At 26.6% G+C, this 25,849-nt stretch overlaps 1 protein-coding gene and 2 long non-coding RNA genes across 5 annotated transcripts in view; 1 reads left to right on the top strand and 2 right to left on the bottom strand.

Annotated features, from left to right (window-relative positions):
- Positions 1 to 2,135, bottom strand: part of LOC136074341 (uncharacterized) — a 33,104-nt gene extending 30,969 nt beyond the window's left edge. Inside the window, exons 1-2 of the mRNA XM_065786647.1 lie at positions 2,097 to 2,135; positions 1,508 to 1,663 (exon numbers count right to left, since the gene is read on the bottom strand). Of these exons, the coding sequence (XP_065642719.1) occupies positions 1,508 to 1,663; positions 2,097 to 2,135 (195 nt within the window). The remainder of the gene's footprint in view (positions 1 to 1,507; positions 1,664 to 2,096) is intronic.
- Positions 2,136 to 2,366: 231 nt separating this feature from the next.
- On the bottom strand, positions 2,367 to 8,566 carry LOC136075291 (uncharacterized). 2 transcript variants are annotated; one of them, XR_010635811.1, is made up of 3 exons: positions 8,428 to 8,566; positions 6,883 to 7,041; positions 2,367 to 2,506 (listed from the first exon to the last, which is right to left on the bottom strand). It is a non-coding gene; the product is annotated as an uncharacterized LOC136075291 (long non-coding RNA). The 2 variants fall into 2 exon arrangements; XR_010635810.1 differs by lacking the exon at positions 2,367 to 2,506 and adding an exon at positions 4,737 to 4,954.
- Positions 8,567 to 8,676: 110 nt separating this feature from the next.
- LOC136075290 (uncharacterized) lies at positions 8,677 to 20,971 on the top strand. Of its 2 annotated transcripts, none has more exons than XR_010635809.1 (3): positions 8,677 to 8,816; positions 20,110 to 20,226; positions 20,329 to 20,971. It is a non-coding gene; the product is annotated as an uncharacterized LOC136075290 (long non-coding RNA). The 2 variants fall into 2 exon arrangements; XR_010635808.1 differs by having other exon boundaries at positions 20,083 to 20,226.
- Positions 20,972 to 25,849: the final 4,878 nt, after the last annotated feature.

Here is a 25,849-nt window from a genome sequence, read left to right as displayed (position 1 = left end):
TGTTTTCAAAATGTTCCTTATATTTTTGACAATAGAAATTTTGTTTATCAATAGTTTCAAAGATACTAGAATGCGATCAAATGTATTTCTTGAATTTATTTAAGCAATTTCTCTATTTAATGAAACTGACATTCCCTATTGCAAATAAAAGTGTTTTTGATTCAAGACAATTATATAATAAAACAAGATCACTGAAAAGAAAATTTAACAATTATTATGATGTTTTCTTATACCTTAGGGTATGAGAAGTAAGAATGAAAACAAGAAGTTAAAAAAAAACACTTTAGTTTAACAATTCCATTATTTTATGAACGTGAAATTTTATGCTAAACTAAAGCATTTTGTTTTAATTTTCTGAAGCAATGCAAGACAAGTTGCATGATCTGATCAGGGGTGAACCCAGACCTTTTTTGGTACTATAGGACCGGTATGGGCGCCAAAAAAATGCCTAAAAATATTAATTTCATGTAGTTTTTCTTTTTCTTATTATATTAAAAATAGAAAAAAAGTTCTTTCAAATGCTAGTTTTCTGTATATTTTAGATAGTTTATGTCGCCAGTAATGTTTACAAATAAGGTTCGCTGCAGGTTTAGAGTTAGGGTTAAATAAAACTAATCGGCATTCACTGATAGCATCATACAGGAAGCCGAATAATTATCTTATATAAGCCCAGGATAATACAATTTATATTACCCATTTGGATTTGAATAAATATGCCCAAATTATTTCTTAATAAGTGCTTGTAATGTTTATATTTAAAATTATAGATGTGTATCATTTTGTTTATAATCGATATCTCATTTAAAAAACCAACCGACTCCTATTTGTTCCATTTTTAATTCAATTATTAATTATTTTGATTATTTTCCTAATAGATACTCAAAATAGATTGAAAGAATGTTTATGCTATATATGCTATTACTTTTGAAAGTAATTGTATATATATGCTATATGGGGCTATTCAAATACAATGAAACACTTTTTTGCTGTTTTTAGACTCCCTTCTTTGTATATGTAACATTTTAAACAATCTCTCCCGCCCTTTTTGTGACGTGACATTATTTTTAATCAAATATATCTTTGAGTTTGAACTTTTATGCTAAAGTTTTACTATTCCGCTGTGATTAGAATTTAAATTTTAAAAACTTTGTCATGTCACAGTGACATGACAAAATTTTTAACCACCCCCTCTCTCATGTGATATTTGGTGACACTTTCAAATACCTCCACCCCATATAAGAATGTCACGTATTATTTGAATGGCCCCTATATGGTTTTGCTAAATTTTTAAATAACAACAAAAAAAAAAATTGTAAGTAAATTTAAGCCTTGTCTTTAAAAAAGAAACATTCACTGTTTGGTCACATTGCCCTATGTGTCTTAATAAAAAAGAAATTAGTAATACTAACTCCTTCCTTTATACAAATAGTTATAAAATATTTGCCTTAAATTTTGGGTAAGTTTTTGCGCAAGTTTTTGCCTAAGTTTTGCGTAACTCATGCGCAACCTTAACTTTACGCAAATGTTGCGAAAGAGTTGTGAATACTAAATAGTTACGCAAAAAATATTTTGCGTAAGTTTTTCGTAACTTTTGCTCAGCTACGCAAAAGTTACGCAAAAGTTGTGAACCCGCACCCTGTACTGTAGTTTGATGAACTTTTACCTAAAAATCACAAAATGAATTTTATTATTTTATTATTTGCATATCTTTTGAAAAAAGTTCATTTCGCCATTGAAAAATCAATTTTGACATAAATATGTCAAAATCGATTTTTTAATGGCGAGGTGAACTTTTCAAAAAATATGCAAATATTAGTTCATTTCGTGCTTTTTAGGTAAAAGTTCATCAAACTACAGTACAGACATGAGGGGTTAAAAAAAAAAATTATAACTCTATTGTACATAACCCTTTGACCACGTTATATTTGGAAAATCACCCATCACAAGGGTATTCTTAAAACCATGATCATCAATAAATGAACTTGACTTTTTTAAAGCTCGATACATAAGTTATCACTGATACATAAGTTGTTACTCGGCCTATATATACACCCAGCCAAATCTTTATCTTTACCGCATATTAAAACTATCCATACCTGCTCAAGCTTGCTAGAATTCAATATTTCGTTATTCATTTCTTATGAGATTATACTTGAATTCAGATAAAGAACAACTCCACTTTTCTTCCATCATGTCGCTATATATATGCCTTGCCTATTTATGCAAAAACCAACCATATTTATAAGAGACATGTCTTTAAACTAAGTTTCCATTACTCCGATCAACATAGGATTATTTTTAACACACAATACTTTAAACATTTTGTTATCAATTGACGTGGCATTAAGATAAAGATTTTTTTTTTTGCTGATCTAATTTTTTTGCTTATTAAATCTGACAACTTGATTTCCACGGATGGCATATCGAAAGGGTGAATTAGAATCCAGGGCATTATTGAGTTCGTTTCTTTTCTTCCTGAGATTAAAGTCTAACAGTCTCTCAGCGTCTATTAAATTAGGATTTAAATAAATATTATTAAAAACTAATTTCTCTTCTGAATCTGAATATAAAATTTGCATAAAATATAAAAAATTTTTTATAGCAACTAAAGTTTGTAAAAATAATTAAAAAAAACTTTTATTTTTACAATGTAAATAAAAAATGTAACTATTTATGTAATTGGTTACATTTTTTAAGTAGCTAACTTTAAGTAATTAAATCACAATCATTTTTCAAAAAGAATACAAAATTTAAATGCAACTAATTATTTCAATCATTTTTCAAAAAGAATACAAAATTTAGTTTAAGGATATAAAAGAAATGCAAAAAAACACTAATAAAATGTATTTATATAAGAGGTCCTCCATAAAGTACGTACGCATTTATTTTAACCCCCCCTCCCTGCATTTTGCTCTACGCTTTTTTGAGTACCCTCTACCTCCCTAAAGTACCAATGCTTTTAATCTACTTACCCAACATTTTGTCATGTTTTTTCTAATTTAGTGTCTCCTTACCTTTATAATTGACCCCCTGCCCCCTATCTCATATACGCCATTTGCAGACCCCTCTCACCAATCTGAGTCTACGTATATTATGGACAATCTCTTATAAATTTAAGAGTGTATACTTGTAAAGTTTTAATATTTTCTGCCTACAATCATTCGCGTGCATGTTGTTAACAAAAAGATTTGTTCGGAAAGTATATAGGATTTCAAAATACGCTCCCTATGGGGCATTTTTCATTGGAAATCGGTCGGAAAACTACCCCGAAAATCTAACAATTAACATATCTATAAAAAATTAGTTTTATCTATAAAAAGAAAAAAAAATAAATAATTGATAATGGAAAATTACCGTCCGCCCACATGCTTAAAATTTTTTTTAAGACGGGAAACAATTTTGAAATTCAATGTGGCCTAAATTGCATTATTTATTAGCGTGTTCAGAAACCGAGTTGGGATCATATTTAATCTAATTTCTTTACTAAAGATTATAAGCAACTTATAGATTTTATCTATTACCAATAATATATTCGTAAATATATCATAAGTTATTTTCGTTTAAAGAACTTAACACTGTATTGAATTAATAAGAAACTTAAAATTTTAAATACATTTATAACTTAAAATACATTTATAATTTAAAATACATTTATAGTTTAAAATTTATAATTTATAATTTATAATTTAAAATACATCTATAACTATTTATAATTTAATTATTTATAATTTGTTTATAATTATTTATAATTTAAAATACATTTATAATTTATAATTTAAAATACATTTATTATTTAAAATACATTTATAATTTAAAATTTTATATACATTTATTTTAAATACATTTATAAAGAGAGTTTTCTTAAATAAAAACACTTCACCTTTTTTAAAAGAAAAAAAAGGTTTTATACGCTTTCACACACGAGAGAGATTTATGTTTTACGTAATGATGCAGATAATAAGAAAAAAAAAATTTTTAATAAATATTGTAAACTATTTTACATTCCTTAAAACAGTTTGTTTCGGGCGGTAGATGTCAAGGGACGCCAAATAAAAAAGATTCCAAAAAAAAAGTCATTTACTGATAATATTAAAAAATTTAGAAAAATAGAGGCACTCAGAGTTGCTGTCCCTGACGGCGCACAGTGCCTCAAAAACCTTAAAAATAGGCCAAAACTATTTTTTTTTGGGAAAAAACGTATATAAAGTTTTATCAGGGTTTTTTTGGGTCCAAGAATTTATTTTAGAAGTTAAAAATTAAATCTGACGACTCTAATTGGCATTTTACTAGCTGGATGATGCATATAAGGTGTATCAATTTTTTTTTGTCATTTTAAAATCAAGGAGCTTAATATTGGTGAAAGATTATAGGGAATTTCAAATCTGCAAAGAAAAAAAAAAAAAACTTGCTAAAGTAGGCTTAAAACTTAGTTTAAAAAGTTATCTAACCGAATATCAGTTAAACAAAGTAGAGGTTAAAAAGCTTTTTTAAAACATCCAAAGAAAGATAAGAGGGGTTAAGAAAAATCCAGTATTACTAATAATCAATATTACCAATAAAAACACAAAATGATTGTTGAAGTACTAACCTTAACCCTTATAAGAGCCTTTCTAAGATTATTAGAGAAGCTATTCTTAATACATCAAACATTTTGTGAACGCAAACTTATTATCAAAGTAAACAAGACATTAGTTAATAGGCTAAAAATGTATATATTTATCAATTAGTTTGTAACAAGCAAAGCATCAGCTGTTAAATGTTCGCCATTTTCTGTCTTTTAATTCTTGAAGCTCGTAGAAGAAAATATAGGGTCCGACCTAATTAGAAAGTGGTTGAACTGATTTCTCATCTCATTAACTTTTGAGATTTTTGCACAGTGATTTAATCAAGCTTCACGAACTTCTTTGTTTGAGGCTTCTTGTTTAAGGCTTCCTGTTGGCTTCTTACGACTCTTCTAAATAAAATCCAAAAGTTCTAAAAATTTTGAAAAATTATAATATCCGAAAATTCTGAAAAAAAAAACTCGCCATTGAACCACATACATATAAGAAGTTATATCATGCACATAAAGATTTATACAAAGCAAAAGATTTTTTTTACTTTACCTCTATTTACTTTATATTTCTAGGTCAAGATTTAAATTTAATAGGATAAGGAATGTAATATTTAAACTAATAGTTTTCATTAACTAGTTAATTCAAAAGAAATGCCAACTCCCCAACAAACACAAATACACAATCTAGATGTCTTTAATTAGAACGTATTTGATATTGGTTAAAAATAATTACAAATAAACTATAAGGACTAAAGGATCCGTGACACACTTTTAAACATTAGTCAATAACGTGCAAACAAGTGCAGACAAAATTTTCCATATTAATTTTCTATACTATTAGTAAAATTTTGATGCAAAAATTATGGTGGAACTAGATGTAACACTTTTTATAGGCAACTTTGTGTAAATATAAATTTTAAATTTTTTATAAAACCCACTTAAAAAACCATTTTCTAGTTTTAAAACTATTTTTTTGATAATTTTTGTATTTTAAAAATATTTTCCATATTTCAAGAGATAAAATAACATGAATAAGTTATTTCCCCTTTTTTTCAAAGGCTTTTGATTGGTCTGAAAGTTTATGTTAAAAATATGACAAATTGTCCGCTAAACTCCCTTCTAATTTAAAAAGTGTATTTATTGCCGGATTAAAAGTTATTTAAGAGCAAAATAAATAACTAAATAAAAATTTTTTTTTATCAAAACGATAACCCTAATATTTTAAGAAATAGCTTAAAAAGATTTTAAGTTAAAAAATTACGTTTTGTCAAATGTATTTTTGGTCACTTCTTAAGGTTTCTGAGGCACTGTGCGGCGTAAAGGCTCTCGGCTCCCCTGGTTGCGATCAAATACTTTTTTTTTTCTTTTACAACTTAATATTTTTTGAATAAACCTCACGTAAACAATATTAAAAGATAGTTTAAATATGCCAAAATAAAATTGTTTTTTCTTAATGTAAAACTAAAAATTACCTTTTCGTAAAATACAAGCTGCTTAACGCAAACGCTAACAAATGCAGTTTTAACATAACTTTTTGTCTTAAAATGCAAATATTTAAGAAGCCATCCATAAGGTTTGCAATTTTCAGAACGGGCGCGGAATAGTAGGATTTATGACGGATGTAGTAGTTGTTGAGATTCTTTCTTTTTTTTTTTTTTGAATTTGTTATAAGCATTAAAGAAATAATTATATATGAATCTGTATTCGCCATATGGCAGTCAAATTATAGACAATAGAACTTATATTTAATATAATTGCCTTTCAAAAATATATTTAAGTATTATCTTTAATCATAACTATAAGAAATGTGCTTTGACTACTGAAAGAAACAAGACAATTTGGATGAAGAATCGTACAACTTCATGAGTAACATTTATGTAACTCATAAAGTTGTATGATTCTTCATAAAGTTGTACGATTTCTTTTAGTAGAACAGTTCTTCTTTTCTTATAAGAAAAGAAGAACTGTTCTACTAAAAGACCAATGACTGGAAGATAATAGCAGGATACCACTCAAAATTTGATTTGTTGGTTGCTATCACAGTCTTTGTTAAGCGTTATGCTGTTCGCATTACGTACTTATTAGAGACTTTATAAAAAATTACTCCGTTAAAATAGAAGAATCTCTTTTTATAAAGTCTCTGTTTGTAAACAGTTAATGACTATTCAAATTATCACAAAATTCTTCAAATGAAAAAATATTTCACTCATTAAAAACAGCATACGAAGAAGCACTTAAACAAAACGGTTTTAAAAACTTTAATTTAAAGTAAAACCCAAAAGACAAGACACCCCGAATAAAAAGGAACATAATTTGGTTTAACCCACCTTACAATAAAAGCGTCTTTACCAATGTTGGTCAAATCTTTTTGCAATTAATAGATTAGCCTTTTCCCACCTTCAAACCCATTGTATAAGCTATCCAATTGAATCTCCAAAAAGTTGGCTACGGCTGCTCAAACAACATTTCAAAAGTCATAACAAGTCCTATCCGAATAAAAACACTACAAAAAATGTTTGCTTTGTTCATATAAAAAACTAATAGTTTTACTTTAGAAAATTCCGAAGAGCAACTAAATAAAAAAACAGAGTCGATTTCCAAATGTCATCACAAAAGTAAATTTCTATTAAGCAACCACAAACCTGAAGGTTACGTGCGCTTGTAACGAGAGTTTTTCTGTGTAATTTTTGCTTTATTGTTTGGCGTAACTTGTTCCAACTGTGTATAATTTTTTAACGAAAAAACTATATATTTCACCCGATGATTGCAATAGCATGAAACTTAAAGTTGTGAAAATCACGTAGTTTTTAAAACTTTAAGTTTCATTTTCTACTATATATCGTCGGTATACAAGAAAAATGCACAAGTCCAAAAACATCATTTTGAGATAATGAACAAATAAGTTTTTGCGTAATAGTTAAAATAATAAGTTTTTGAGTAATAGTTGAAAATAAAAAATCTTAATAACTTCAAAAACATTCGATAATTGCGTGACGAAATTTATGGACGACCCTTATACCATTATTTAGTATTTTAAATTCTCCATACTGCCAAAATGAATTTAGTGCATTTCCCTTGTATAATGACGATATTTTAGCTCTGACTGGGTTCATCGAGTACTTTCTTGATAGTATATGCACTTCAAAACAGCATCACTGCAAACGTATATATATATATATATATATATATATATATATATATATATATATATATATATATATATATGTATATATATATATATATATATATACATATATATATATATATATATATATATATATTATATATATATATATATATATATATATATATTTATATATATATATATATATATATATATATACATATACATATATATATATATGTATGTATGTATGTATGTATGTATGTATGTATGTATGTATGTATGTATGTATGTATGTATGTATGTATGTATGTATGTATGTATGTATGTATGTATGTATGTATGTATATAAATATATATATATATTTAAACAACTTTAAAAAGTATTCAACACAATAGAGTTCTCAATGTTCTTAAAAGAACAGAGCAATTATATATTAGTATAAGTGAATTTTCTAATATTATATATTAGTTAAGTGATTTTCTACTAATATATATATATATATATATATATATATATATATATATATATATATATATATATATATATATATATATATATATATATATATATATATATGTATGTATATATATATATATATATATATATATATATATATATATATATATGTATATATATATATATATATATATATATATATATATATATATATATATATATATATATATATATATATATTTATAATAGTTAACTTGTTATCATTACAAAAAATTTTATAAAAATTACTTGTTCAAATTTTGCTGTGCTGTATTCACATATTTATATGATTGCTTTTATTTGATGTCTATTTTTACAAATTAACGATGACAAGTAAGATTTTAAAACACTTTATTGTTTATCATTGAAAATTGCTTTATAATCAAAAATCAAAGTTTTAGTTATATTTTTTTATTGACGTAGATAAAGCACAAATTAAATTTTGTGAATAGGTATTAAGTACAAACAATAAGTTTAATAAAACCAGTTTAAAAATAAGCAACAGAGCGTTGAAATGGAGTGAGCAAGTTACTTTTAAAGGAACTCTTGAAAAAGAAATCTTTTTAGGAGAGTTTCTCTAAAACTTGGAAATATCATTAATTTATTGCTTGAAAGCCACAGAATTTACACCGGAATTTGTATGTCATATTTACATCTATTTATCAAAAATTTGTTTTGTAAAGACAACTTTCTTATTAAAACTTACTTTGTAAAAACAAACTTTCTTATCTTGAAGTTTTCTCATTTTTTTAGTGCTTTTATTTTTAAGACATCATGGTTAACTTAAGCCATTAAGAATGAAAACTGTTCAACTAAACTAATGAACCCTGACAGAAACTTTTAAAAAAAAGAGTTTATATTTTATTTTTTTAATATAAGAATAACTTGTTGTGGATTTTTACTTTTCAGTTTGAATTTTATTTTTTATCTCAGGTTATTAAGACGAGGATTATCATCCTGTTCAGCAATTGAACGTTTGTTTCCTTTTATTAGATTCTTGCTACTTCCTAATTATTAAGTGTAGAATAATATAGAAAATCCAAGGAAATTAAAGTTATATAAATTAAAACAGAATATTGCACAACATACCTATGCTTATATATCCAAGATGGCAGTTTAAAATTAGTTATTTTACATTACATTACACAATTAATCTTTACGCAACATATCTTTCATACGTTAGAACGCAACCTTTTTTTTTGCGTTTGCGTGTTGAGTTTAATATTGACATCTACTCAATTTGCAGCTCAACGTATGTGTGTTTTTAAAATATAATACTTAATAAGCAACTTTTCAGATGTATTTTTGTTTAATAGAATATTTAATACCTATCCTACCCAACTCATCCTATCCATCTATTTCGAGTATTTGCGTAATATATGCAGTTCTTCTGAGTATAAATTTATAAATGTTAAATTGTTATTTTTATGAGACTTAAGATATACATATCCTAAAATAAATATTTGCAAGTACTTATCTTTCTATATATAGTAAATAAGTTAAGTAAATAAATAAAATAAACCATTTGAGTCTCAACTTAATTTATCTGTATATTTTAATGTAATTTTATTTAGTTTAGTTTAATAATATTGTTTATTCGCTTTTTTTTACTCTCATAATAAAATTTAACTTTAGATTTTTTGCGTAAATATGTCTAAAAGATCCGCAAAAACAAAAAACAGGATCAGACTCTAATGTATTGATAATGACAGGAAATACAGTAAATTGTTTGAGAATAAAAAAAGAAAAAATAAATAATGAAGAAAATCTGTCTGTAAATAAATAAACAAATAAATTCAAATGAAAGTAATAGCATTTTAAGTTTATTGTCGGTCCCAAATAATCAAGGTTAACTCTTGAGCAGCAAAAGCATATGCAATGCTAAGACCCAGCCGGCATTTGGTCCTAAAAAGACGTCTTATGAACGTTCAAAAGATGTCTTTTTAGGACCAAATGCCGGCTGGGTATGTGGCGCCAGCATTTTTTGTTGTTGAGAAAGTAAACTTCCAGATATGGAACAAACTCCAAACAATTATATGTTTATATTTATGTCAAATAAAGATGCTTTACAAAAAATTGCGATGATTGGAGCCTGTGAACAAAAAACCCTTAAATTTTTGCCCCCTCCCCTGGCCCAAACGTAAGAGCAACAAATATTTTTTGTATTATTCTTAACTAGACTTGTATTCATTTATAAATTTTAAATTTCATAGTAAAATCGTTTAGCGTTCAAAAGTTATAACCATATATAAAGTGTAAACCCCCTCAATTTGAGGGGACTACAAATTTTAAATAGTCATAGTATTTAAACGCTGAGAGGTTATACTATGAAACTTAAAATTTATTGACGAATATGAGTCTAGTTAAGAATAGTCCAAAAAAAACTATATCAACTTTGTTTTTCGGACATTTTTGATCCCAGGCTCCAATTATCGCAAGTTTTTGCAAAGCATCCTTATTTGACATGAGTATAAACATATAAATGTTTGGAGTTTGCTCTATGTCTGAAAGATAGTTATCTCTAAATCCAAAAAATGCTAGATCCGCGATAGGTGCTTCATCAACAAATTAAAGTTATAAACTAAATGCTTATGTAATTCAACATAACTTGATAAAAGTGGTGATTTTTTTATTCATATTTTACAATGTAACAGCAAAAAAGGTTTTACAGCTCGGAAATAGACTTATGATGATTCAAGTCTTGATAATAAAGATGATTCATGTTTAGATGACGGTATCATGGATCTAATTAAGTATGTAATATTGTCCAACATGGCAACGCAACAGTTGGGTAACATGCATCTAAAAAGGCTTTTAGAGAGTCACAAAATTCAGTTACCATGGAAGAATTCTTTTGCTTGTAATATTATTGTGTTTGTAAAGGTAGTTGAAACAGTAGTATAAAAAAATCAATCACGAACTACCAGAACTGTTACATTACTACGCAGTCAAAAAGTGGTGTCAATGTGATATCATAATGATATCAATACCTTCTCAAGCAATGATATCAAATAAAGATATCATTTTGATATCATTGTTATTTCATAACTTTTGGGAAATAAGCTCAATTTTTAGCGGAATTATGTGTATTATTTATAAAGCACAGTAAAGGTTTTTCTCTTTTAAAGTCCAAATAGTAAGTTTAGATTTATGAACTCATATCATGATACCATTAGGGGATATATCCCCTCCCCAAAAAAATTTAAATAATATTTTGAACTTTTTCAAAAAAATAGTCTTGACCCCCACTACAGATGCTTATTACGAGAATAATTAACGAGATTTGCTTCACTGCTTAAAATTTTTTATAAAAATGGTAGATTATATTAAAATATAATAAGCAAAATGTCAATGCTCATTCGAGCGTGTTTGACACGGTACTTTTGGCAGCCATTGCAACCGAGGTAATAGCGGGAAAGAGTTTTAGCACTTTTTTTTTATAAGAAAAGTCAACGAAAATGTATGCAAATATCTAATTTACATACACTTCAAATTATGTAATGTTAAAAACTAACTAAAACATACATCAAGTTTTAAAGATTTACTTTCACTTGAAAATTGAATCGCGGCAACATCTCTTGGAGATCTTCGACCTGTAGCACTTATTTCCGTTTTATAAAGTCTTTTATTTGTTATATAGTTTAAAAACTTTAAATAAACAGTATGCCTTTGTAGCCGATTGGCTACAAAGGCATATTGTTTATTTAAAGTTTTAAAACTTTAGTTCTTCCTACAATTAGCATTTCTTTTTTAATATTATTTATTTAAAGTTTTTGTAGCCGAGTGGCTACAAAGGCATATTGTTTATTTAAAGTTTTAAAACTTTAGTTCTTCCAACCATTAACATTTTTTTTGTAACTTAATCTTTTTCGATTTTTCTAAAATACAAAATAAAAGACTTTTGCAGAAAGAGATTTGTTTAAAGAGAAAGAAAGTTGTTTTGTTTTGCATTTTAAATAACAAAAATTAAAAAAAAAGAAGCAATTGGATAATTTGAACTTGCCACAAGGCAACCTTAACTTTTTTAAAACAGTAAGGGGGCGTAAAAAATATGTTTTCAATAAAAACATTTTAACTATATATTTAAAATAAACCATTTTGTTAAAGTTATAATTTTTAAAAATAATAAAAAAGTAAAAATGCCTAATATTAGGGTAAAAAGGCAGTTTAAAGTTTTGCATCTATTTTGCCACGCCCCCGTTAAACATTCTAAACGGAGTGCGCAACAATGACAGAATTTAGATAACCATCAAAATTGTAGTATTCTCCGTATAATATCGGGAGAGTCAGCTCAGAAGCTTTTAACTAATAATGCACGAGACATTGTAGCTGTAAGTTTTTGTATTTCCTATTTAATTTTTATAAATTTCTGAAATATCTTTGAATCTTTTATTATCATAATTATTGAATATACTTTTATTTATAAATAGTATGTATTTTTTAATTTTTTAATCTATTTTTAAAGTTAATAAGGTTTAACTGTTTAATGTCTTACTTAATGAAACGTTCTGTATTATATGTGATGTATTGAAATTATATCTTGACATGATGTTAAATTTATAGACAAGACCGCCGAGAGCCGTCCGGGACAACAACCCTGATTGGCGCCCTTAGTTATCAAAATTTCCCTATATTATAGATGAAGGACCTTTTTTTTTTTTTTTAGGTACCTTCTTTTTATTTGGCGTAATGATTTGTGTTTATATATGTGAACAAAAGTCTATGGAAATATATAACATGTAAACTTCAAGTTATGTAAATTATACCAAGTTTTACAGATTTACTTTGACTTGAAAATTCCATTGCGAAAATACTCCTAAATTTTTACATATAGCATTTATGCGCCCTTTTATAAAGTTTAATAAGTCTTTGGTTATTAAACAGTTTTAAAAAATGATAAAGCATGCCATAGTGGCTAAAGTGCTTCGTGTGGGTTCAAATCCCTTCGCTTACACATTTAATTTTTTTTAACCATTTTTAATTTTCTTAAATAAAAAGTTTTTAAAACATTTTTAAAGACCTATGGATATAATATGCATAATATATATTAAGATATTACTTACTATAACAAACGAAAGGAGGAGAATTTTGTAAAAAGTTTAAAATTTCTAAAAACACCAATGGAAATTTTTGGCACACATGTCATGATACAGATACTTACGTTATTAACGTGTTTAAGTAATTAGTTAAGTCTGCACTTTTAACGCGCATTAAAGAGACAACTTTCTTTCTTATAGAAAAAAAATTTTACAAACAAACTTTAACTTTCTTCAAAACTAACAGGGCAAGAGTTCTAATAAGATGCAAATGGTCTGAAAAAAAATTAGTAGGAAATTATAAAAGAAAAAAATATTAGGAACTTATAAATTAATAGGAACTAATGAAATAAAAAAATAATTAATAGAAGTAATAAAGTATTGAACATAAATCGTTACCTCAAAACAAAGATTTTTATATTTTGTTCTTTTTTAAAAAAGTCGAGTAGTAGTTTTCTATATATATATATAGTTATTTTTCTGCCGCTCACTAAAAAAACATTAAATTAAGGATTAAGTATAGAAAAGGTCAGTGTTGAATAAATTTAACAAGACCCGTATTTTACGGGTCCGGACAGCTAGTAGTTTATTAACAACTGAAAAAACATCACACTGTTGGGTTCACTTTTAGGATTTAGGATCGTAAAAACCTTTTTGAAATTTTATAATAAAGTTATAAGTGTGGGGGAAAGGGTATGTTTTTATGATTTGTACTTGCAAAAAGAAATATCTTTGCTTGTATTTTACTAACTTATTTGACCAAATATTCGAGACAAAAAAAATTATTTTTTTTTAATTTAAGTTTTAGTTACATGCTTTAATGAGTCTTGTGTCAAAGTTTCATTTAAAAATATATAACAGTTCTTTAATTATCATTTGCTAAATATATAGAGATTTTCCTTAATTTCCCCGCCATTGTAGACGTTTGCTATGATTTTTTTTTTTTGTTAACAATATGCATTAATTTTTTAAGACCTCCTAGAAAATATATAGTTCCATAGCATGCAATACCAAGTTGTTGTTTAAGATTTATCAAGGTGCATACTCCTTAAGATATCAATAACTTGTCATATTATGACAAATTATTGAAATCTTAAGGGATATTAAATTTAATCTAATTTCTAAATTTAAAAGAGTTTAGGAAGATCATTATTGGTTATACTTTCAGAACAAAATTTATTTATATTTAACTAGCATGAGTTACCCGGCGTTGCCCGGGCCAATATTTAAACTGGCTTACCTGATATCTGTACACAAAAATGGGCCCAATAATGGGCCTAAAAAATCGGCCCAAAAATTGGTCCCCCCTGACCCCGGGGTCAGGGGGCCCATTTTTGGGCCCCCTTGACCCCGGGGATCGGGGTACGGGGTCAAAACCCAGCTAAGAACCTTCTCCCCCTCGAGGACTACCCCCATGCCAAATTTCATCGAGATCGGTCCGGCGGTTTGGATTTCTATAGAGAACAAACAAACAAACGCACACAAACACACATTGCCCTTTATATATATAGCTGGAGTTACCCGGCGTTGCCCGGGCCAATATTTAAACTGGCTTACCTGATATCTGTACACAAAAATGGGCCTAAAAATGGGCCTAAAAAATCGGCCCAAAAAATGGTCCCCCTGACCCCAGGGTCAGGGGGGTCTATTTTTGGGCCCCCTTGACCCCGGGGATCGGGGTACGGGATCAAAACCCAGCTAAGAACCTTCTCCCCCTCGAGGACTACCCCCATGCCAAATTTCATCGAGATCGGTCCGGCGGTTTGGATTTCTATAGAGAACAAACACACACACACACATTGCCTTTTATATATATAGAAGATTCATTGTGCCCACATACTTCATCTATTGCTACTAATTGTATATTTGTGTTTTAAAATAGCAATTCATAAGAATTTTTTTGAATTTTTTGAACTAAGTTAAATTATTAAGTTAAAGTGTTGCTAAAAAATAAGACAGGCCTAGTTTTATAAATGTGTTTAAACTTTTAATGTAAACCTATAAAAATTGAATTAATTTCGCAACATTCTTTTTTGTACGTCTGAGATATAATATGAATATCATTTTTTATTCTTGGTTTATAATTTGAATTTCAAAGCAATGATGCTTGTGTGATGGCAATAATCAACTCTAATCAGTCTAAAAAATAACATAAATTTTACAAATTTGTTAGAAAAGTTAAAATCATTTTTATTTTGAAAATATTTAAGCAAATATTTACATTTTCTTTTGGTGGCTATTAATTTTTTTAATTAATTTCTGCATGAACCATTGTATCCAAACTATAAATAAATCCAAATTTTATTAAAAAATTTTATTTAGAATGCAACGTTCAAAAAGTGACTTTTAAATCAAGTCTGTCTATCTGTAGAAAACCCAATTGTAGAGTTAAAGCGATGCTATAGGAGAGCCCATATCTCTATCTCTCAGAATATATCTGTTGAAGGTCATTTTCAAATTAGTGACATTTTCTGTAATTTTTTTTTGAATTGTAAGATCTTAATAAGATATGTAAATTATATCATAACTTGTTAGTAAGATTTTCAAGTTATTATATGAATTCTTAGTAAGATTTGTAAGATCTTATAAGATTATTTTGTAATTATTCAGACACTACTGAATTCCACTCATATTTTTGCTTTGAGGTAGAAGATTCTATCGCAAAAATATGAGTGGAATTTAGTAAGGTTGGAATAACTACAAAATAATCTTATAAGATCTTTTAGTCGTATGGTCTAATAAGATCGTAAGGAATAGTCTTGCATAAATAATTTGTTGTGTTATAAATTATATGTATTACATATAATGATGAGGTGAACACTATTATTTTATTAGTTGAAAAAATTTATTGAGAAGAAATTAACTTTTGAAAAATTTTTTTTTTTGAGAACAAGTTAATTAAAGTACTTAATTGTTTTATTTATTAGCATATGCTAAAAACTAAAAATTAGTTATTAGCATATGCTAACAACTAAAACAGTTTAGTACTTTAATTAATTTGTTCTCAAAAAAAAATTATAGCTAAAAGTATAACAGTGCTCATCTTAACAGTATATGTAACACATATAATATATAATACAACAAATTACTTATGCAAGACTATTCCATACTGCAAAACTAATTGAAAATTATAAAAATATAAAGTATTACAGATTAGATAAAATAACACTTATAAAAATTTGATAGACTAAACTTTTTTCTGTTGTTTACGAATTAAATAAAAATACAAATACAATATAAAACTGAGTACAGTTTAATTGTTTAAATATTTCCATTTTAGATAAAGTTCCATCTGATTGATATCGTTTATAGGCGTGTCAACAAGTTATTTTACAATGGCTTCTTTAATTTTACTGCAACTACAAAAAATTGTTTGGGGCATCTTTCTTTACCATTTTCGCCAGTATAATTTATTTTTGGAATGACTATATATATATATATAATATATATATATATATATATATATATATATATATATATATATATATATATATATATATATATATATATATATATATATATATATATATATATATATATATAAATTAGTAAAAAACACTTATCTAACTTTTTTTACTACTTTATTATTGCTCTGTTCTTTAAGAACATTGAGCACTCTATTTGTAAAATACACTAACATAATTTACATATATATATATATATATATATATATATATATATATATATATATATATATATATATATATATATATATATATATATATATATATATATATATATATATATATATATATGTAATATATAAAATATGGTTGCCATTGAAGCCATTGTAAAATAACTTGTTGACACGCCTATAAACGATATCAATCAGATGGAACTTTATCTAAAATGGAAATATTTAAACAATTAAACTGTACTCAGTTTTATATTGTATTTGTATTTTTATTTAATTCGTAAACAACAGAAAAAAGTTTAGTCTATCAAATTTTTATAAGTGTTATTTTATCTAATCTGTAATACTTTATATTTTTATAATTTTCAATTAGTTTTGCAGTATGGAATAGTCTTGCATAAGTAATTTGTTGTATTATATATTATATGTGTTACATATACTGTTAAGATGAGCACTGTTATACTTTTAGCTACAAATTTTTTTTGAGAACAAATTAATTAAAGTACTAAACTGTTTTAGTTGTTAGCATATGCTAATAACTAATTTTTAGTTTTTAGCATATACTAATAAATAAAACAATTAAGTACTTTAATTAACTTGTTCTCAAAAAAAAAAATTTTTCAAAAGTTAATTTCTTCTCAATAAATTTTTTCAACTAATAAAATAATAGTGTTCACCTCATCATTATATGTAATACATATAATTTATAACACAACAAATTATTTATGCAAGACTATTCCTTACGATCTTATTAGACCATACGACTAAAAGATCTTATAAGATTATTTTGTAGTTATTCCAACCTTACTAAATTCCACTCATATTTTTGCGATAGAATCTTCTACCTCAAAGCAAAAATATGATTGGAATTCAGTAGGGTCCGAATAATTACAAAATAATTTTATAAGATCTTATAAATCTTACTAAGAATTCATATTATAACTTGAAAATCTTACTAAGAAGTTATGGTATAATTTTGATAATGAATAAATGTGAGCGACGAGGCTAAAGCTTTTCTTAGAGCTGTGCCTCAACCCTGGCTTAGAAGTTGTTAATAATATCGGAGAGGATTTTTAAAACTATTTTGAGAATGATGATAGCGATAAGAATGACCAGGAATCGAAAGATTCTACTGAAAACGAAATTGATTCTGAAATCAAGTAATTTTTTACTGAAAAAATAAATGGATTTCAAAATTAAATAAAGCAAGCTATTTAACAAAATTAATAAAAAGATTGATTCTGATCACGAGTCCTTAATAACAGAGGGGTGGGGGGGGGGGGGACGTTTATTAGTTTTTTGAAAATTTCCTACCCACCCTTAGCTTATAAGACCTTACTTGTTATCAACAAAAAATTTATATCTCAAAGCTTAAAAAAAAAAAAAAAATACGGTAATAATCAGCCATAAAAATTAGACAATAATTATTTCAGTCACCGATAAAAACAAAAACTTTTAGTGTAAACAGGCTTTGATAATCGTCAATCAGTAAATTTCGATTTGTCAAAAAAAATCTTTTGGTTTAATTTTTACCATAGTATAAAATTTATGTCAGCATATTGCTGCCGTAAGGACTTCTGGGAGCACCTAAATAACCTTAAAAAATATATATATTAAATCCGATTGAAATTATGATAAAACAGCTGGTAGAAAATACGCATTAAACAATATCATTTTGGATTTATAAATTAAAATCTTTTTTAAAAATATACTTATAATGTAACATGAAAAAATTCCCACTCACCCCTTTTATCCCCCCCCCCCTCTCCCTCCTCGTCTGAACTAAAATTCCCACCCTTCCCCCTGCCTTTTATTAAATCACCTCCCCATCCCCTCTCTTTTACTGAGGACTCAAAAGTACTGGAAATAATGATTACAATTATGAATTTGGGAATTATAGTATCATATATCAATTAGAGTTTAAAGGCGTCATCAGAAAAGTACCTCGATTTGCATGCACAAACCAGAAATTTGATAGTTTTATACGAAATACTCAGAGGTCATTGCAAACTATTGAAAACTATTTTGTAATTTTGTTCATTTGCTAAACAAGAAAAGAAAATTTAACTTGTTGGTCATCAAGCTGTTAAACGTTGGTTTGCTTAAACAAAGCATATCAAAAAAACTGTTTTGAATGTCGAATGTTCAGTTACTTAAGCATAGATTGAATTCTATTTATCAATAATACTACTTCCATACAGATTCATAGCAAAGTTTTTATACATGGTCCATGCATGGTTATCATTGGATTATGATCGGCACCACCACGCTGATGATGCCATTCATGTGTAAAAATTTATCGAGATCGTTTTACGATTGGTATCTTTGTACCAATCTTTTGCTAGTGTTAAACCGTGTTTGTAACAACAACAAAAAAAGTACAAGTTGCGCACGCGTATCTTTTATAAAAACTTAAGCTTTCCAGACAAGGTTTAATAAACAGTTTTGTTTGGGTTAACAAAAATTTTACTAAAAACTTTATTGGCGGAAGTGTACTCGATTCACGGATGATTAAAACTATGATTTATTTTTGCCGTTTTTTAATTGAAGTTCACTAAGATAACTAACTCTCATCAGACACTATGAATTAATACACCACCACTATATCATCTTATCAAGAAATTAGTTGCTAACTGATTGCTTCTTTCAGTTTATTTTAATAATATTGGGAATACTGAGATAGACATTTAGATAGCTGTATTTCAACACGATACTAGAAGATATTGAATTTCAGATGGTGTGAAAGATTCTTGAAAAAATAAAACAAAATGTTTGTGATTTTTACCTATATTTAAATAATTAAAAGTAAATATATATTTACATGTGTGTGTTTATATATATATATATATATATATATATATATATATATATATATATATATATATATATATATATATATATATATTACATTTATTAAAAAAAAACGGGAGCTTATGTTGACAGTGTCGTTTATAGGCAGGAGGCAAAAACCTACCATATTTACCATATAAAATATTCTAAAATTAGTTAAGAAAAATATAAAACAATTTTTTTAAGATGCATAGTGGGGATTTACCACCTCCTGTTAAAGGCTCAATGCTAAATTATTTTAATTAAGACCTGTGATCCTTTGCTATTATACCACTGCTTTATTTAATATAACAAATACTTATTCTTTCCATTGTTTCTAAAACTTATGTATGTTATTTTTTAATTTTAAAACTTAAATTTTGTCTCACGTAAAACTCAATAAAGATTTTGGCTTCTATATCTTGAATAAAGTCTGAAGTATTGGATGATAAAGTGTTGGATGATAAAGGGCATCTGAAAAGTTTAAAATGATGTTTGCTATCCGCGTGTGTATCCTTGTTCTTATATTAGAATATCATGCACGCAATGGTAATGATTTTTTTTTTGAAACATTTTTTTTGAAAAATTTGTATAAAGTATTTGATTTGATTAATCTTAACATTCTTTTAAATGTTGTTAACATTCGTTTAGCTGAAAAATATACTGCACGCGATTTAAAAATTGAACAAACCAGTAGTTCTGAAGTTGGCGATCTGCAAAGAAGTGTCGATAAAAAAGAAAAGCACCAAGGAAAAATTCGAATGAACTTGCTATTAAATAAGTTTTTCAAAGATCCAGTACCATCTCAAATTTCAAAATCAACCCATAAAAAGAATGATAATACTCAATCGAAATCGAAAATCGTAAAAAAATTTGCAATGAAGTTCCCTCCATCGATAAGAAGACCAGACCGTTCTATTTAAGTTTTTTTTTTTAATATTAGAATAGTTTTCTTTAAGTAGCTAAAAATTATGAACACAATTATATCGTGAAGAAAATCTCTCTCTCTCTCTCTCTCTCTCTCTCTCTCTCTCTCTCTCTCTCTCTCTCTCTCTCTCTCTCTCTCTCACACACACACACACACACACACACACACACAAATAAAATGTTTTGTTTTTCTTTGTTTAAAGTTGTTCGGATTTTTAATAGAATTTTTTTTGTGCGTGAGTGTATTAAATCTTACTGTTTAATGTTTATTTTAATAATTTTAATAATGTATAATGTTTATTTAATATTTATTGCGTATTTATTAATAATTTTTCACGTTTATTAAAAAAAAAAAAAGGAACTTTCATTCGATGTTTTTTAAATGATATTTAATAAATTTTTTATAAAGTTTCCTTCGCGGTGTTTTACTCATAAATTATATTTTACTTATAAAGTATAATTTATGAGTAAAAATAAAAAATCACGCAATCATTGATTCTCAAATTAGCGCTAAGCCAATTTAATATTTTAAAAAAAAAGGACACTTTTTTTTGCAATACAAATTCATTAACTACGAAACGCTATTTTAAAGCACATATAACTCAAAATACACTTCAATAGATTCAAAGGAGACTATTATTTAAAGCTTAAAGCTTTTTAGGTTACCGTTAGGTTTTGTGGGTTATATGGTTTTTATTTGTGCTAGATTAATGATGTATAAATAAAAAAATAGTAGGATATTCATTTGACACACTTTCGTTTTTGTAATAACATAAAACATACATTAAAAAATGTAAACACAACACTAGTTGGTTAAGGTGGTAGTATGGTCAAAAACTTCAAATTTTTTTATTATTTGAATGTAACTTTTCTTGGCATTTTCATTCATGCTGAAAACGATAGTGTTATGTATTTTTTAATGTAAAATATTGAACTGACTGAAGCAAGTATTTTCTATAGTAAGTTTTGAGAAATTACTTTGTGATATTTGGCTTCTTTTTTGCCGTGAAAACATTAAAACCAGCTCTTATATAAGCTGTTATCACCTAATTTCTTGTTATGCAAAGAATTGTCACTACAGGGTTTTGCAAAGTTATAAGTGTATGTTTGCAAAGTTATAAGTGCACGCTTGCAAAGTTATAAGTGCATATATATTTTTCTGGAAATTATTTTTTTTATCTTTAAAAAATGAAAAATATTTCGCAAAGTATTAAATTAAATTACAGCATAGCAATCATTAATTTAAAAAAAAAAAAAAAAAAGTGATTAATTAGTGAAAATTCTTTACATTTTTACTTAATTGAGCATATTGTTGTATATCAATAACTTTTCTAGATTAGATACTTTCCATAAGTTTTAAAAAATAGCATACATTATTTAATCATAATTTTTTAAAAAGACATGCAAAAATATACATTATCAAAAAAAATAAACAAATCATTTCAAATATTTTAATTAGATAAATTCTTCTCTCCTTATTGCCTTTTCCAACCATCTTCTCATGTTTATATAAAAGGCATGGCACTGTTGACTATAATTATTATCAGGTGATAAAATATATTCTAGAGTTTCTTCAACAGTCATATCGGGATTAGCCTTTCTTGTGGATTTGAAATTGGATTTTAACATTGATAAGAACTCTTCTATTGGGTTCAATTCAGGGGAGTATGGTACTAAAAACTTGTGAGTAATATTTTTTTCTCTTAGTAATTGAAGTACTACAGCTGCTTCATAAAGTTTGGCATTATCTATAATAAGAATTTTATTTGGATTTACTGCAAAGAATGGTACTAGTTTGTTGTTGATGAAATCAATAAATGGTTGTGTATTGTATGCGCCGCATACAATACACAATGCACCTAAATTGGAAATTAAGCCAATTTTGAATCATCAATTCTAGCAACTTCTGCCGCAAAAATTGATCTCTGATTTATTCTTTCCATATTGCTTCTTTCTTGAGGAATGGTTGCTAATCTTTTTCGTGTCAAATTTAATTTCTTTAATTTACGGGAAACAAACGAGATCGAAACGCTTTTATCATGTTGTTCTAAAATTTGGGTTTGAATTTCTTTTTGAATTAATATCTAAATATATATTAATATCTAGCATTGTTACAGACCACGGAATTAAATATTGTCTGTTCATTGTTTGTATTTATAGAATTTTTGATTTTATACGTTTCTTTTCATTTTACTGCAGATGACGTGGAAAGGCGCCTATGATGGCCATACTTAACTTTGAAGCATCATTATTCAGTATCCTGTTGGCCATGAACAAAAGTTTTGATATGGATACATTCTTTGTTTCATGTAGAACAATAATTACCCCAAGAGTTTTTACCAGTTTTATTTTTATATTAGTTATTTTTATTTAAAAAAACCCACAAGTATGCCATCATAGGCAACTACTGCTCCTATGATGGCATAGGGGAGAATGGGGCTGGTTAGCATCAAGGGTAACTTGACAATTTCATTTGAACTTAGAATCTTCCCTCAGAAATGCCAGAAATTACGTTTAATTATCCTAATTAACTCTTTCGTGCTATACAGCAGTATAGCACGAAATTTTTTAGTGAAGTAAAAATTCCTTTTAACAAATATGTTGTTTTTATGAAAGAAAAAAGGTTTTCTCAACTCGTCAATATTGCAACACACCTAACTCGTCAGTATGCCATCATAGGAAGAAGTCATCATTTTCATTTAAACAAGCTATGTTTGCTTTGTTCAAAAGATAAAATTAAAATAAGTATTCTATTAAATGCACAAAACTTGGAAATAAAATGAAAATTTCATTTCTGTACAGTTGATAATAGAACCACAATCTTAAATATTTAAAGGGATTAAAAATACAACAGCACATCCCAAATCGATTTTTGTTGATTATAAAAGCAAAATTTGTGCATAAGAGACGTATTTTTACTAAAATTAATTTAAAGTCAGTATAGACACGTTGGTCTAATCACTTTTTTGTTATAACCAATATTTATAAAAATATGACCAGTATGCCATCATTGGCGCTATGCCATCATAGGCGCCTTTCCCCTATTATTATCACTATTTTTTATAATACGACTAACAGCATTTCGAGTTGAATTACAAGCGTTGGATATTTCCTTGATTGAATATTTTTTACAATTTGAAACAATCGTATTTTTAGTTTCTTCTGTAATTGTTTTGCGTACTTTTCTTTCCATTATATTTCCTAGTAAACATAGATTGGTTCAGAATTGATCAATATTTAGTCAAAATCGGTCGAAAATTGGATCAAACGTTTAGTGACCTTTTATTGACTAAAAATCGACCCTTGATTTGAAATGTATATTTCAAACTTTTTTATATATACGTTTACTAAACATCGGTTTAACGTTTAGAATATCGACTTACATTAGTCAATATTGTAAACCTTTATTCGACCTTAATTAAACGTAAACATTTATAGATTTAAAATCTTCGCTTTAAATCTTTTAATATACACGTTTATTAAAGGTCGATCAAACGTTTACAATATTGACTAATATAAGCCGTTATTCTAAACGTTTGATCGACCTTTAATAAACGTTTATTATATTATAATATAGCAATATAGCCATCGGTCAGAAGACTCACATAACAGCTTAAGTCACGCGGTTTTAATAGGCGTAATTAAAACCAAATAAAAAACTTATTAAAAACTTTTTTTTTATTGGCTAAATAATTAAATTAGACTTAAATGCGTTTTCAAGATTCACTTCCTTTCAACAACTGAGAGCAAAACGACTGATAAATAAATAATAAACGAGTGTCGGGTGCGCCATTTTAATTCATGAATATTAAAAAGCTCTATTCGCGACAACCTACCTTCCTAAATGCCAACAAATCAATTGAATACGATGTTTTAGAAATTATTGATGGCAACATTGACACAGTAAAAAAATCTCTCGTTACGAAAGTCCTGCTGCAAAAACTTCTTTCGTAAGTTTTATAAACAGTTTAAATTCATTTTGTAACCACTAATATGATTGTGTAACAGTAGGTATTCACCTTTGCAATAATCAAGAGCTTTAATAACTAAATATTTATTTTTTTATTTTAGAGGCATATTAGCTTAATTTAGTTACATTTGCTAAAGAGATTTGGTGGAACAGAGCTGGTAAAAACCTCTGCATATGTTATGTCGCGACGTTAGTAACTTTTTAATGTCAAAAATAAACATGGATGATACAGGAAATTTCGGAAACTTCCATTCAGAAAATCCTCTATATGTAAAGTTGTTCTGCGTAGTTCCAGTTTTAATTTATGATAATTTATTTACATTTAAAACGCTGACTATTTTACTCTAGGTTTTTTGCGGTTACGAAATCAGACGATAAGGATACGAATGTAAAATATGATGTTGCACAAACAGGTGCATGATGAACAAGCAGTAGACGGTATTCTAGGAAGATTTTTGATAATGCATAAACCAGAGAAAACAGTGATCCAAAATATTTGTTTATGATTTTATTAATTTTATTAGTAATCTTTGACTTAATCTATATGTAAACTTTTATTTTCTGTTAATGAGATTAAATTTAAAAATTATTTGATAGAAATTGTTACTATAAAATTTCCACTGCAAAAAGCTTGATTATTTAGTTTTTTTAATTATCGAAACATAAACGAGTATAGTGCACAAACATTTTTTCTCTAAATCCCCCTCTAACTCCCCACATATGAAAACGTTTTATATAAGTTTATAACTTTATATATAGTTCTATAAAATAAAATATAGTATAAGTAGTATACTATAAAAGTTTATAAACATATTATAATAGTTATAAAAAATATAAAAAATAAGACCTTCTATAATTATATCTTATTTATAAATTTCATTACTTTTGTAACTATACCTTATTTATAAATTTGAAGACCTATATAGCTTTTATTACTTATATAAAGTTAAAAAGTAATAACGTAATTTTAGTTTATATTAGTTTTAAAACTTAAGTAAATTGAAATTACTTTAACTAAATCAAAGAAAATATTAGACAAGATCTAAAAGTTTAATATACGTTTACTTAGACTAAATCTGAACGCTTTATAAACGTTAATTAGACTAGATTTAAACGTAAATTAGACAAAATCTAAACGCTTTCTATATATATATATATATATATATATATATATATATATATATATATATATATATATATATATATATATATATATATATATATATATATATATATATATATATACATGTTTATTTTACAACTACAAAGTATTTA

The sequence above is a fragment of the Hydra vulgaris genome, chromosome 01 (genome assembly GCF_038396675.1).
Source record: "Hydra vulgaris chromosome 01, alternate assembly HydraT2T_AEP".
Classification (NCBI taxonomy): domain Eukaryota; kingdom Metazoa; phylum Cnidaria; class Hydrozoa; order Anthoathecata; family Hydridae; genus Hydra; species Hydra vulgaris.
The sequence above is the reverse complement of the archived record's forward strand: the minus strand, read 5'-3'. Positions and strand labels throughout refer to the sequence as shown.